Source organism: Papilio polytes, unplaced genomic scaffold (assembly GCF_000836215.1).
Source record: "Papilio polytes unplaced genomic scaffold, Ppol_1.0 DF824169.1, whole genome shotgun sequence".
Lineage (NCBI taxonomy): Eukaryota > Metazoa > Arthropoda > Insecta > Lepidoptera > Papilionidae > Papilio > Papilio polytes.
Window position 1 is genome coordinate 754,043 of NW_013525035.1, and position 15,496 is coordinate 769,538.

A 15,496-nucleotide genomic window follows, 5' to 3' on the forward strand; every position below is an offset into this window, starting at 1 on the left:
AAATTATCAATTACAAATGTCAAAATTACATGACTTGATGATAAACCATTGCTATCTATCTTAATTCTTTGATGTTGGCAGCAACTTATGGTCTCTTTCCCACATTAGGGTTATTATCCAAAATATTTACCCTCTAAGTTTAATGGCGTTAAAATATATAGCCTAAATCGTGATGTAAGTAAGGCTTTTTGTTAAAAAAGGAATTATTCAAAAATATTCTGTATTTGCTTACATCTTAGGCAACAAAGAAAAGTGTGTTTACGCTTTATTATAATAGTATAGATTGTTAACTATCTATTTTATGGTTATCCTTGTTATAAGGTTATAGCTCTTTTTTGGTTGTAAAAGTCCACACTTTTCTCATTTAATTATTCTTCTGTAAGATGGCGTTGATTAAATTAGTCTTCAATTATCCATGCGTCTTTATTAATATTTGATGCTAGCAGGTGTCAATGAATTTTCAATAGTTCTTCCCACGCGGCTGACCGCACTCCGCGGTTACTCTCAGCGATATCCGTTACGATTGACTCTACAGTCACGTGGGAAATGAGTTCCGATACTAACGTGTTGGAGATATTTTATAAGGACGGAATCCATTGAAGAAATCTTGCAAATATTATAAATGCGAAATTTTGGATGGATGGATGTTTGTTAGTTTGTAGTCTAAATTGCTGAACGGATCTTGATGAAATTCGGTATAGATGTAGAGGATAGTCTGGAATACCATTGGCTAATAATTTTGTTTTTTTTTTTTAATTCCTCACGTTAGGAGTCGCAGGCGAAAGCAAGTGACTATATAATTAAAAAAATCAAAAGTACTATTATTGTTTTGAGGACTAATATTTTTTTCAACTAAAAATAGTACAAAATTATAGTTTCTTGCACTTTTTTACAATCAATTGAACTTAGAAATAACCTTTTTTGCAAAACCACCGTAACCTAAAAGGGTAACGATTAAATATTGTCGACAAAGTGCAATTTCACGACATCCAAGCCCGGCATAAATCTAGCGCGCGCACCGACACGCCTCGGCCGGCGCGCAATGGACGCTATCGATCACTGCTGCGAAAAAAACAACCATCAAAGAGATTTATACATGCTACATCGAAAAACGGAGCTTCCTTTTTTAACACGATTCCTATTGCTTTTGCAACGAAATAGATTTTTGCATCCTCTATTTATTAAAGACTAGCTGTTCCCGTGCGACTTCATCCGCATAAAATTATGAAAATTTTATTGTTTACATGTGTCAAATTATCAATTGCAAATGTGAAAATAACATGAAATAATGACAACCTTGATTCCTTTATGTTGGCAGCAACTTAAGGTCTCTTTCCCACATTAGGGTTTTTTCCAAAATATTAACCCCTAAGTTTAAAGGCGTTAAAACTTATAGCTTAAAGCGTGACGTAAGTGAAGGGCTTTTTATTAAAAAAAAGAATTATTCAAAAACATGCTGTAATTGCTGACATCTTAGGCAACAAAGAAGTGTGTGTTTATGCTTTGTTATAACAGTATAGATACTGAAGAAGTTAGGGAACCCATAATTTTACATCAAGTTGGACTGTCTTTAAACGATAGATTAATTCGTACCATAGCCAGCTTTTGTTTAATAGTGCAGTCCCCATCATTTACTGAAAATAAACATCAGACAACTCATTTAATTAGAGGGCTTGTTATGAATATTGTTGGAAAAATAACGTCATCGACAAAATGTATATTATGAATGTCTTATGAGATGTAAAACTCTAACAAATCTCATACAAATGTCGAAAACGTTAGGTATCTGTTCTCGCAATTGGCACGGAAATATTCGTGATAGACCCTCTGCAGTTTTAGCCTTCGATAATGCTACCACACGTTTGTAATTATCAAGAATATCAAGATATATAAAGAGGAAAGAATTGTATTTTTGTGTCTTTGATTTCAAAAACACTTTCACCATTTAAAAGCTTCGTTATCCGTGAGTAACTTAGGTTATGTGTTTTATCACTTTTTAATTCCACACGGACGAAGTCGCGAGCAACAGCTAGTACCTCTATAAAATTACTGTTTAAACTGTATTAACGAGATTGTGTGAATATTTAGTAGTTTAACTGTAACATACTTTTACAGCTACGAATGACTCGACGGGGTCTAACGGCGGCGCGGGCGAGCCTCCGTCGGCGGCGGCCAGCCCCGACGCCGCCGCGCTCGTCGTGCTGCAGCCGCCCGCGCCGCCATACCCACCTTATGCACATTACGATGGTAAGTTATACACGAAAATCATCATCATCATCATCACCAGCTCAATATATGTCCCTACTGAGGGGGGAGCCTTTTTCTCTCTCACTGGGAAAATGCCTTTACGCATTCTCCCCGTTGCTAGGAGTGTATGTGGGACTCGTCAGCCAAAAGATAAGACGTGGCCAGAATACCCACTAAAAACCCAGCGGTGTTCCACCTGTCCGCCGATAGCTGGGCCACGGGAACACTCGCGCAATCTTTCGCGACCCAGCCAGGTCTGAGGGGGGGGAGCCTACCCTAAGTTGACTAGGCTATAGGCAACCGGGCTGGCTCACTAGTTGGTATAGACATAGTCATATTGTTGGTTAAATAATTCTGTTTAAAATTGCTAAGTTGAAGCGTAATGAACTTACCTGAGAGTGCAAAACTTGCAGTATTTTTTTTATTACTTATTACCTAAAGTCTTAAGAATATGTGTTAAGTGTATCTTACGTGTGCTAGGCGTAAAGAAAATAAAATTATTCTTATATAGAAATGTATATAATAAATAAGCTAATTTTATCTTAAAGTTTACTTTTTTACTTAATTACTTAAATGATTTCCGTAATTTTTTAACTAAATCACTTCAAACTTTTTAAACTCGAGGAAAACTCGACCACAACTTGAGCACTATCCGAAGCCACTCCTAACAAAATCCAATTTTCCTCCGATGCCTTTTAACGGAAATTTTATAAAAAAACTAACTTGATACAGTAAAATGGACTTTATGTTCGGATTGCTTGTTCTAAAATAGCATAACAAGGGCATTTTACGCTAGACTATGTGTATAGTGACACAAGATTCGCGGGAGTTTTACGAAATTACGATAAACAATAATAAAAAAGAGAATCTTTTGTATAGAAAAATAAATGAAAATAAGTATTAAATATAAAATAAATAAAATACAAGTATTAAATAAACAATTTAAGGTAAAAGTTTCACTTTATGTGTTATGCCAACAACAGTAACAATTTTGAGAGATCTTTAGAATCAAGAAATTCAAAATGTTTATTTTTTCATCTAAGTATAAAGCGAATTATTTTATTCCATACGAAAATAAAAATAAAAATCACAACTCGCTATTTCCGATTAACAAAAACACATAACAGCTTTCAGTTTTTAAAAATTCATGCCAAAATGTGAACGCATTTATAATACACAATACGCTTTCCGCGTTCTCTCACCAACAAAACCGCACCACGCTCAGTCTTCTAATCTACCGCAATCTGCTTACGCGGAGATGGGGAGACATCTTTAATAGCTCATTCGGGGCTATGCAAATAATTTTAGCGAGGGGAGGGAGACAGGGGAGGGAGACGGTGGGGGGCAGGGGAGAGCCATACGGGCTTTGTCTAAGACGAGTAACGAACCGTAGCGATCCGAGGCGTCTTCAAACGGGTTTGGAGGCTTATTTCGGTTATAAATATTAAAGTGTCATCTACAGGGTGGTTGAGAGTGGTTTCGCTCTATGTGGCGGGCAAGGGGCGTGTCTTGTATATTTTAAATACCTCAGAGGCGTGTCGTGTTAACTGAATGTTGGTATACTTGGATGAGATTATATGCTTGTTTTTTAAATTATAGACCGTGGAGACACTTCCATACCACTTTCTTATGTTAATGAACAGAATAGTTCTTCCTAACCCTTAAATGGTTGAATTTTCTTTTAAAATACGATAAATAAAGGGTAGTAAATTCAACATAAATCAAGGGAAAATAAAGAAAAAAATGATTTCTCAAAACAGTCTATTGTGTAAAGAAGAAAAGACTGATATATAAATGCATCATGCATTTAAGGGAATCATTTTTAAACAGTTATAGTAAGGTTTTTTTTTAATTCCAGGCACGACGACACTTGCCAGCGAGTACGCATATGCGGCGCCTTACTCCCAGTACTCGCCGTACGGCGCACCCTACTCACACACTACTGGCTTGCTGTCCAAGTGGTGAGTAAGAAATGTTCCAGTTTTTTTTTTAATTTTTTTCAAATCACTTTATTATTAGTAAATAGTAGGGGAAATGTACAATAAATTCAAGTATTATGTTAGTTAGTAAGGGATGTATAACTATGCTAGATTTCGCCCGAGACTTTGTCCGCGTGGAATAAAAAAATACAAAAGTGAGTAGCCTATATGTTCTTCCAGACTATCAACGTACATATAAACCAAATTTCATCGAAAGGAATTCAGCTGTTTAGGCTACAAACTCTTACAAACGTCCATCTATCCTTTCGCATTTATAATGTTAGATCGATGGTCTTTATAAATCTATAGTATGATCCTTTTTAGACCTCTAAACACAAGGGTCATGTTTTCGGATTGCTGTTATGATATTTTGATCAGTTATACTTGTATCAAATTGATTAAAACATCGTTTTGTAAACAAACATGGTTTGGTATCGTTAAATAAGTTAATTGTTTATAAAATTTAAATCCACCTTAATTCTAAATCACGTTCTCCCGAGACGTACTTCAGCGGAACCTTCGACCGCACGTACATTACGTTTCTGGTCGGATTTTACAGCCTTTAAACCGTTGGCCCATTTAACAAGTGGCGAGTTACAAATGGCCGCGTGTACTGAATAAATCTGTAACACTTTATCACGGCCGCTGCGAGCGCGCGTTGGCGGCTGCGGTTTGCCCGCCTTCTGCATTCTCTACATTCTTCATTTGTTCTGCTCGGATTTGTTGTTGAAACGGACGATTATAGCTGTACACCCCTTTACATAAAGTTATATTCGTATCAAGAGTGTAGCGAAGCGCGAAGTACAAAAGTCAAAAATGTATGAAACTGACACTAACATTTGATGTCACGTGCTTATCATGCTCATTCCTTATACGTTTTGACACATTTTGTTGATTCTTCTAACGATATAGCTAATCGAAAGTTAATTTGTCTAGGGAGGCTGCTATAGCTAGATTATAGCGATACACCTGCTATCGTGTGTCTTAATAAAATAGATTAGTTTGACAATTCACTTCAAATTTAGTAGGGATGGTTGTGTAAAATCATCATCAGATTGGATAAAGTTAAGAATGTGTACATTAGAGGAAGTTTGAAAGTAGCGCCAGTGGTGGAGAAATTGAGAAGCAAAAGGTTAGCGTGGTATGGACATATTATGCGACGAAATGATGGGGACATAAACCAGAAAGTGTTGAGATTGAATGTGGATGGCTACAAAGGAAGAGGAAGACCGAAGAAAGTATGGATGGATTGTGTGAAGGAAGATATGCTTAAGAAAGGAGTGGATTCAGATATGACGGCTGATAGAGACGTATGGAAGAGCAGCACATACTGTGCCGACCCTCCATAAGGGATAAGGGCAAGTGGATGATGGTTGTGTAAAATCAGTCATGAATCTTATCGATTTTCGATTTTTATTCTTATAGAAGTTGGAATCGATAGATTCATAGTTATAACTTATGGACTGAAAAAAACACTGCTTTCTCAAATGAATAATGACCATAACAAATAATGAGACTAAATAAATGTTTATTACTACTACAGCCGTACGTAATCGAATTAAATTTCGATATTATTTCTGTCATCGCTAAATTCTCTAAACTATAATAGAATTGTCCTCTAAATTAGTTGATAAGAAAATAATAATTTTAGTTGAGTTCGATAATTATTTAAACCGAATATCGATAGTTCAAAATTGTTCTCTGCGTGTTTGTTTCACTACGATACCTGTCTGTTAAGTACGGCATTTGCCTTCATACAAATTGAATTCGATACTTCATTTATCAAACTAATATATTTTATTTAGATAAACTATAGCTGTTGCTCCTGATTTCGACCTTGTGAAACTAAAAAATATTAATACAGCCTATGTTACTCATAGATAAATTGACTTTCTAAAAGTGAAAGAAAAAATAAATCTATCCACTTTATAATATCAGTTTAGATTAAGAAGATTAGATAATTATTGTTTTTGAACATTACCTAGTTAACGCATAATCTTTAGTAATTTATTAAATGCATAACATAGTAGAAGAAACCAAAGGTTTTGTTTCCATATAAAAAAGAAATCTAAACTAAGTTATTTCTTACTTTTATATAAGTAAACATAATTTTCAATCCTTGACTTCCCTTAAATCTGTTCAACTGTTTCCAATCTCCCCTTAAGCTAGAAAAACTTTAAAAGCGATCGGAGTAGAATCACTTAAATTTAATGCCCATAAGTTAGTCCCTTCCCGCGGGACCTCGCCCGGCCCTTTGTCTACACTCCTGAGGGAGGAATAAAGGAAAGTACGACAAATGTGCGAAAGTGCATTAATTTATTGTTTCAATTGATATTGTTTTACATTTAAATAGATTTCTAGAACAACATAAAAATTAAAAAAAAAAAACAGTTTAATCTAATATTATACTACGAGGGCAAAGTCGCGAGCAACAGCTCATCATCTTTCTCCTTATCCTACTCCCGTAGCGGCGCAACAGGTTGTTGTCCCCTAAATAACTCTATCATACGTCATCTGTCATCACTCCCTTGATCATGACACCTTTCCATTCATCTCTTTCTGCGTCTATCTCTACCGGTGTACCGCACTCATAACTAACGTTCTTGTAACAAGCGATACATCCCTCCTCATAACATGCCCCCATGCTAACCTTTTACTCCTTACCTTCTCAACCACTGGGGCTTCTCTCGAACTTCCTCTAATATACTCATTTCGTATCTTATCCATTCGTGTTACCACACATCCATCTTAACATTCGCATCTACCACTTGTAGTCTTCTTTCATCCGTCCTTTACTGCCCAACGTTCAGATCCATATATCATTACAGGTCTTACGACGGTTTTGTAAATTTTCCACTTTATTTCACAACTATAAATGTGAAACTTTAGGTGTATAAATGGATGTTTGTTATCAAGTAATGTCCAGAATTATTCAACAAATCTCGCTGAAATTTACCATAGATCTAAAACATAATCTAGAAGAAGGCATAACCTTTTTTAACGCAAGCTTAGTCGCGGACGATAGATATTTTATAAATACTCTGTTTGTATAAATACTATAAAGTATACCTTAAAATTTGATATGAGAAGTTTCTGAATTTATCTTAAAAATGATATTTGGGTCGTATTTTCTTATGTTTGTTTTTTCCGCAGATATCAACGGACGCCGTGCCAACAATAGCTGCCGGCGAGCAACGAACAAACAAAGTGATAGGACATTTGTATATCAAATTGTGAGTGTTCATTTAACTCAATCCATTCCTTTAGATAATCTCATATGTAGATATCAACGTATTATGTACAATTGTTAATCGTTTTTTTTAAACTTCCGCGGTCAGTATGCTACGAATGCTTTCTCAAAAATTGTTACATTTAATTTTATATTTCATTTATACTCATTATTTAGTTAAATTGAGAGAGCCAAAGTTTATAAGATCTTTCATTTAGTGTAAGATGTAAATAAATGTATGTTGATGGTTTTAAATGTAACTACATTTAATGACATAAATAATGTATTCTTTCATTTTCTTTACCTCAATTTAACTACAAATAGTATAGTTATTCTTAATGTTTAGTGAAATTCGATTTTATTTAGATGTCTTTTGCACAAGTGGATTATTTTCATAGTTTAACTTATTTTGTATTGTAGTTTCTTTTTTCATATTTATTTTCGCTCCCAAAGGAAGCTGAACGTCTAAAGGTCTTTTTGACCTCGAATTGTATAAATGAAATTACTATGAGATTAAATGTGTTTCCTTTTTTTACTTTTTTATATTAAATTAGCTTATTATTGTGACAAATGTATACAAATATAATTTGAACATTACAGATTAATATATTGATATGTTCAAAATGTTTTTAGTATTATTTTTTTCTTTTATTTAGATTCAAAATCTTATCTTTTCCGTCCATTATTTTATTAGTTAATATTATTTTGTAAATATCGCCTTAGTATTTACGTTGTTTTTTTTTTATTGTCTTTTTTCCGCAGCTAGAATATTTTGTATGTAACACATGTTTAATTTGTTTCAAAAACATTTAACATACAGTTTAGAGATGCGCCAAAGACTTTCAATATTGTAATATCTTAGATGTGTTTAGATAAATTACGCTATTGGCAAAAAACTCAGCTACACGGAATTACTAAAACACTTCAACGAATTTAGCAACAATTTTCATAAACCTTTTTTGATTACTGTATGACGTCATTACTAGCTTGAAATGTACCGTCAAAATAAAAAAAAAATTAGAAGGAATGTAATAGCTTTCGCCCGCGACTCCGTCCGCGTGGATTAAAAAAACAAAAGTGCTTATGTGTTCTTCCAGTACCTTCTACATATATGCCAAATTGCATCGAAATCCGTTCAGCCGTTTAGACTACAAAGTAACAAACATCCATCTAAACTATCATTTATAATATTAGTAAGATAATATACCGTACAATTAAACAAACGTACTAAGTCACATTCCAGTAAATTCTCAACTAATATTTTAAAGTAAGCCAGTATGGGTAGTAACGTCTCAAAATCAGCGGAATTCAATATCGCCAATTATACTGTCTTACTATACAGAATAAATATAAACAGCCTTACAGATCATATAAACTTTAAAATAATCATCAGAGTACTTTAAATCTAAGAAGTATGTGGATGGTTACAAAAGAAAAAGACCGAAGAAAGTATGGATTGTGTGAAGAGGATATGCTTAAGAAAGGAGTGGATTCAGATGACGGCTGATAGAGATGTATGGAGCAGCACATTAAGACCCTCCGTAAGGGATAAGGGCAAGTTAACTATGACTTTTTAAAATCTATACATATAATAAAGAGAAAAGATTTGTATTATTGTATGTATTGAAATAACTCAAAAACTAGGCATTTTTTACTATTGTATTTCACGTGGACGAAGTCTCAAACATCTAGTTATAAATACTATCATAATAAGTTAATAACAGTGGGTTTACATTGCCACTAATTTAACAAGTGACATTTATCTAAGCACATCTTTATATCTGTTCATACAATATAGCGTATTTACTATGCAATCTCATTTGCCAAAGATGCAAGGATCGTCTTCTAGGGTTTTAAATATTTTTATGTCTATACAGATGTAGTTAAAAATTGTATTTCAAAGAATATTTGTATCTTAAATAGATTCTTATTTGTAATTAGTTAATTAATTCCATTTTTTTATTGTAAAGGTTATCGCTCATTACACCAATTAGGTGACGCAAACATTAACCTAAATTAGTTGCGTCTAAAACTAAGAGTGTCAAAAGATTATTTTAACACGTTCCGTTTATCAACATTAAACTATGAACCAAGGATATCTGGAATATATCTCTTTTGTAGATTATCAACCCCCGCATCAGGGCTAAGACTACTAGCTACCGCACAAACAGATACCATCTGCAATCTCCCTGGCGTTGCCGAATTTCATGGGCATCAGATCATTTAAAAAGAAATCTGCTGCTCGTTTTCCCGCTTTTCCTATAAAAAAATCTTCTCGTAACGTACGGAACGTGTTAGAAGCCGAAGTTTACGTAATGTCTGTGGATAAATGCGATTAATGAGCGATGACCTTAATTGCCTAGAAGACGAAACCAGTGTAATTCTTCTTTATATATTGTTTTACATTATTCTTGTATTATTTCGCTTTTGATTATTCGAAAGCATATCAACTTAGTGATATACGCGTCTTTATAATAGATGATAATAATTCAATTTTGTTTTAATTTGTACTAAGTATATTTGTAAGGCAAACGCACCAGTACGAAATAAAGGCATATGAATTTATAAGAATACGTTTTATTTACATATCTAATGACCGGTTTCCTCAGCATTAAGTTGACTAAACTATCGCACAACCGTTTAATCTCGCTTGATTCCTATGAAGCGCACACTACTCGATTAGTTATGCAACTAAACAGTCGAATTGGCTACCAAACAATCGACAATCGCACAACTGTCGTGCGATAGTTTATTCAAAGGTATGCACCCGCTCTAACACTAAGGATTTGTTAAGTAATGCCAATATAAATGACAGCTTCAGTAACAAAACATTCTTTTGCAACTAAATGATAAAATACTAATGATAAACACTGACAATTACATATGGATAGGCTACAAGCCTATTTTGTGGTTGATTTTATACGATAAAACCTTTTATCATTAAGAAAAATAAAGCCAAAAGTCTTCCAAGCCATCGCCGATCCATTTATATAGAGATCAGTGATCAAGCTAAAATAATAATTAAAATAGGTCGCATATATTTTAATAGAATTTAAGAAGAAACTAACTGACAAAAAGAAGAAAGTACGTCAAAGTGACAATTATTTATTGAAAAAATTAACTAGTTTTATACTTAACATATTGAATAACAATGTAATAAATCAGTGCCAATACAAGTTATTGAAAAAAACCGTTTAAACAATGTAAATTTTACCAAGGTAAAAAAACATTAAGAACGATGTTCAGTCATCACCATCTGAAACTTAGTAGGGAAAATCTATCTACAAAATGAATAGACACAATAAATATATGGAATCGGATCTGTCCGAGACCTCTATGGACCAGGACAGTGAGGCCAGTTTGATTATCATACCTGATTCTGAAGACTCTAGAAATACTCTATACTCCACAACCGTAGACGATATCGATTCGAATTCCGGCAGGATCTTAGACTACGCACAAATTATACCAGATAAAAGAAATTGTAAATCAACAGAAACATCTTTCATAGAAGACAACATAATAGAAAATTATTCAAATTATTCCACCACTTTATCAAAAACATTAAGCGAAAATCTGTTTTATAGTCATGAGATTATAGAACCTTACCCTCAGACGTTCTCCGTTAGTCCTGCTAATTTAGAACAGCGTATTTCGAAGAATATACTCAATACAAATGTACTCAAAGGAGAAAATTCTTCTTACCTTACTATTGATTTAACGGACAACAATCAGCATACTATAGTTCCTTATCTATGCGGAAACAGTAGCCGTAGTAATGACGATCCAGCAAAGAATTATCAAAGTTCATGTAAATCAGATAAAAAAGAAGCCAATGCGTGTGAGGATAAAACTAAAACAGAAGTATGTGAAGGTAACACGAAACCTCCTAAACCAAAATCGTGTAAACTCAAAAATGATTCCAATATGAGTTTGGAAACGAAGAAAATTTGCGCAAGTATATTTTCTAGTACAAGCCTGGCGCCTAAACGGCCCGCTCCAGCGCCTACTGTAAGCAAGGATACCAAAGATATCTGCGGAACTACGGGTAAGAGCTCAAATAAAGGCGCAGATGCTGAAGTAAAACATTCTTGTATGACTAATGACCCGACGAGGTGCTGTGCAACCGTATTGAGAGCGCCAATTTGCGACCAGGATGCTTTGAAACCTCCACAAAAAAAGGAAGCAAGACAATCTTGTTGTTCTATCGCACCACAAGCAAAAAAATCTCTCTCCGATCTGCAAAAGTGTCCATACTCGGAAGAAATACCTAAATCTCCTGAATCCGATTCTCAAATTAAATGTCCATTTAGAGATCATTCGAAAACTGATTCCACTAGTGACCAGAATAAACAATCGGAATACCAAAAGTGTCCATTCAGAGACGATTCAAAATCAAGTTCTGGTAAACCTTCTAATTCATGTCCATTCAGAGATGACTCTAAATCTAACTCTCCGGATAGCCAGAATACTCCTGCCGGTCTAGAAAAATGTCCGTTCAGAGACGATTCAAAATCCAAACACTCCATTTGTCAAAACCAAAGCTGTAATGCCTTCTCTCCCCCTCCAGACAGACCAGATTCTACCACTGTAAGCGCTGAGAAAGTAATGAGTTGTACAGGGTCTGAAGAAAAAAAGAAGGAGTGCAAAAATAAACCAAGCTACTGCTCGAATACAATGATCTTAAGCGAGTCCGTGACTATGATTCAGGATCATTTCTCTGTTTTAAACCTCGACAAATGTCCGTCGAAAATCAACATGCAATATATGCGACCGGAATCTCAAGACCGACCGTCTAACTCAATCGACGAAGAGAAGATCAGCGCAAGCAATCTATTGACGGAGTCGCAGAGGAACATCAACGCGTATTACGGATTCAATAGCAAACCTCGAAACATACAAAACTGTATGAAAGTTAAAGTAATTCCTTCCACAGCACATTTAACACATAGCGAATTAAGCGTGATTAAAATGAAGGTAGATCGGAAAGAAACGATACCCATTAGTAAAACTTCGGATGATTTTACCTCGATGGCCAAAGGTTTCTTCGGATGTATTTATGCTAAAACCAAAGACGCAACCACTTATATAACACGCGAGAGTGTCAGACTTTTAGACGCGGTCAACCATAGAACTCAATCGTGCAACACGGATGACACACTAACACCTGTTAAGGTTTACGAAGACAAAAGCATCGAGACACCTTTGAGTTACTTGATGAGAAAGAACAGTTTACCGTTATCGATGGTCGAGCAAGGTCCGAGTAAGAATGAAAGAGCTAAACGTGGAACTAAGCTTGGCAAAGATTCACCACACGCATCATTTTCGACTGTTAATATTTGTTCTTGTAGTAGAAAATACAAATCACCAGACTTTTCGAACATCGCTATCCAAGAGCCACCGCAGCAAACAAACAGCATGTTCACAGCTATCAAGTCGAAAATTTTCTCGATCTTTAGAGACGATGATACAACGAACGGATCTTACAAGTCGAAAAATTCCAAATCCAGTTCACAATCTGAAGATTTGGATGACAGTGACGATAGTGAGACCGTTGAAAGTATGCTGCCAAAAAGAAACTGATCATTTGTTATTTTAATTACATATTGTAATTCAACAATTTTTTATCATTAAAGCATTATCATTAGCCTTTATACGTATACTTTTGGACATGGGGCTTCCTCAATAACGTCCACAGAATGCGGCCCTCCGCTTTCCGGATCCAACGACATCCCACCGTGCGCACTAAGTCGTCAGTCCACCTGGGTGGAGGGTGCCCTGCGCACCTGGTCCCCTTAATCTAATAGGTAGATAAGTTATTGGTAACAGTAATCAATATACAATTTCTTTGAAGGCAACGCACCTGGAGTTCTTCAGGTATTGCGGATGTCCATGGGCGTTGATGATTGTCTCTCTATTCAAATTTATTGCCCCCTACCCTTATACTTAAACTCCGTGATTTAAAACTAATTCAAGTTTTATTAGATAGTTATAAAATATTTGTCTAAAACATCTTTACATTTTCTATTTTATACTGATACAAATAATAAGATAACTTGGTTTCAAGTAATATTATTTTAATTGCTTAAAGTTTGTTTATAATCTTACCTCCTAACTTTTTTTGCACTCATAGAATTTCGCGAGAAAATCCACAGATAAAACTTACCACAGTAAATAATTTTGACACGGACCTTCATACTGGCAGAAACAACTGGCCACTTTCTTAATCCTCTAATCAAACATCTGTCTTTCATTTCTCCATTTCAATATTTATAATAAAAGCAAGAAAACATTTTAAATTATACCATGTAACTTTTATCATATTTCACATCCATCCAATTCAAAATGTCTGAGGATAATTGCAACGATAACAAAAATATGCAGATGAGATGTCTACCGTGTGTGATGCCGTATACTGAGGATATCGAAAATCTAGGACAAGCTGCTGCTAAGGGAAAGACTGGGAAGAATCAACCTAATGGTCAATGTCACGGAAAGATTGATGACGTAGACGGTTCATGTCAGTGCACCCCTGAACGACCTTGCTGCAATTTCGAAGACGTTGAGAAACCAGAAGAACCATAAAACATTGAACCAAACATTTCATAAATTATAGCTAAAGCAAAATCAAATCATGGACGATCTTACTTCTTGTCTATTAGATGAAGTAAAACGTAATGTAACTAAAAGAAATGACACAAAAGGTTGTAATGAAAATTATCGTTTGGGACTTCTTAAAGATACAAAAGTAAACAAGAATAGTAAGTTTTATCATATGCTATCTTAGCCCTACTTTAGACGTTAAAAACCAAGCTAGACGTTAAGAAAATATCCAATTTTCTTTTACTTCATGATTATTTAATACATATGAGTCTATTTTTAATTAGTGTAATTATTACATTTAAAAACAAAATCTTTTTCAGATACAAGTAGCGTCATCTATGTAAAGCCATGTGAAAACAACGATTCCTGCAGTACAAAGTGTAATTTCTACAAGAGGCATGTTTCCACACCGTTCCTCTGCTCGGAAAAAATAAAGAACCCTGTGATCGTAAAGGAGGAGGACAGAATCGAAGAAAATTAAATGTATAAAAGTACTGTGAACTACACAAGTGTAATAAAGTAAATTAATACTAGTAACTTTTTTAATTTGCGTTTTTGAATCACATTCTTCTACAGTCGTAGTTTTCAATTACATCAAATGTTGCAAAAATGTCCGAAACATCAGGTTTCTTGCCACTTTTTGTGTGTCGAAGAATAAAAGTGTTCTCTCCTTCTTAAGCCTTTGATCAAATATAGATGAAATAGTTTACCGAATCATTAACATCCATAAGGAAGAGGGTTCTAAGATCATAAAACTTCACCGTTCCGATGGTCCTCAAACTTTTAGATGTCTTTTCAACGTTAAATAAAGTAAATACTCTTTTAGCCTTCATTAACAGGCTATCAAAGACTGGCACATTCGAGTGGTTATCTCCTCCGTAAAAAGAAGACTGACATCTGACAAACAACATCACTCAAAAACCAACAGTAAATTTTCAAAATTAATAATAAACACAGAAACCATGATTGATATGCTCAATGTACCATGAAAACAAAAAAATGTCACGTAGAGCCAACCCCTGAACCTCCCCCGCCCGATCCGTGCCAAGTACAGAAGCGCAAACAGCTCGAAAAGGCTGGAGTGAAGATCTGTGAAAAGCCACCCGTCCAGCAGCCGCCGCCACCACCAGAGTGTACCGCTATCTGCATAGAAAAGGTAAAAAACCCACCTGTTCCAATAAAAATCCACGACCTACCGGTTGTGTGTGAAGTTAAGCGCCAGGTGACGGGAACCGCCAGGTGTGACGACGTTGAGGCCTCAGTAGCCGCGCACCCTGACCTGCCCTGGCCCGGCTGTGCGCCCACGCCCTCCATTCCGCCCCCACCTTCACCCGACCCCTGTGAGGAGCAAGCAAAGCGATTCAAACTAGAGGAGTGTAGAGAAAGAATGAAAAGATATCGAGAATAAAATGGACCCCTGCAAGGCCCCTAGAAAGAA

At 35.2% G+C, this 15,496-nt stretch overlaps 2 protein-coding genes and 1 long non-coding RNA gene across 5 annotated transcripts in view; all 3 read left to right on the forward strand.

The window, feature by feature from the left end:
• Nucleotides 1-7,518, forward strand: part of LOC106111455 (paired box protein Pax-5) — a 75,705-nt gene extending 68,187 nt beyond the window's left edge. For 2 of the 3 annotated variants that reach the window (XM_013293564.1, XM_013293566.1), the window contains exons 10-12: nt 2,116-2,247; nt 4,106-4,212; nt 7,380-7,518. In XM_013293564.1, coding sequence (XP_013149018.1) covers nt 2,116-2,247; nt 4,106-4,212 — 239 coding nt within the window. In that variant the 3' untranslated portion in view covers nt 7,380-7,518. The remainder of the gene's footprint in view (nt 1-2,115; nt 2,248-4,105; nt 4,213-7,379) is intronic. The other variant, XM_013293565.1, reaches the window with a different exon arrangement.
• Nucleotides 7,519-13,685: 6,167 nt separating this feature from the next.
• LOC106111338 lies at nt 13,686-14,591 on the forward strand. Its single transcript, XR_001226157.1, has 2 exons — nt 13,686-14,216; nt 14,379-14,591. It is a non-coding gene; the product is annotated as an uncharacterized LOC106111338 (long non-coding RNA).
• A 343-nt stretch (nt 14,592-14,934) lies between these two features.
• On the forward strand, nt 14,935-15,480 carry LOC106111334 (wiskott-Aldrich syndrome protein family member 1-like). The gene has a single exon (XM_013293362.1). The coding sequence runs from the start codon at nt 15,044-15,046 to the stop codon at nt 15,464-15,466; it is 423 nt and encodes a 140-aa protein (XP_013148816.1). The 5' UTR covers nt 14,935-15,043; the 3' UTR covers nt 15,467-15,480.
• Nucleotides 15,481-15,496: the final 16 nt, after the last annotated feature.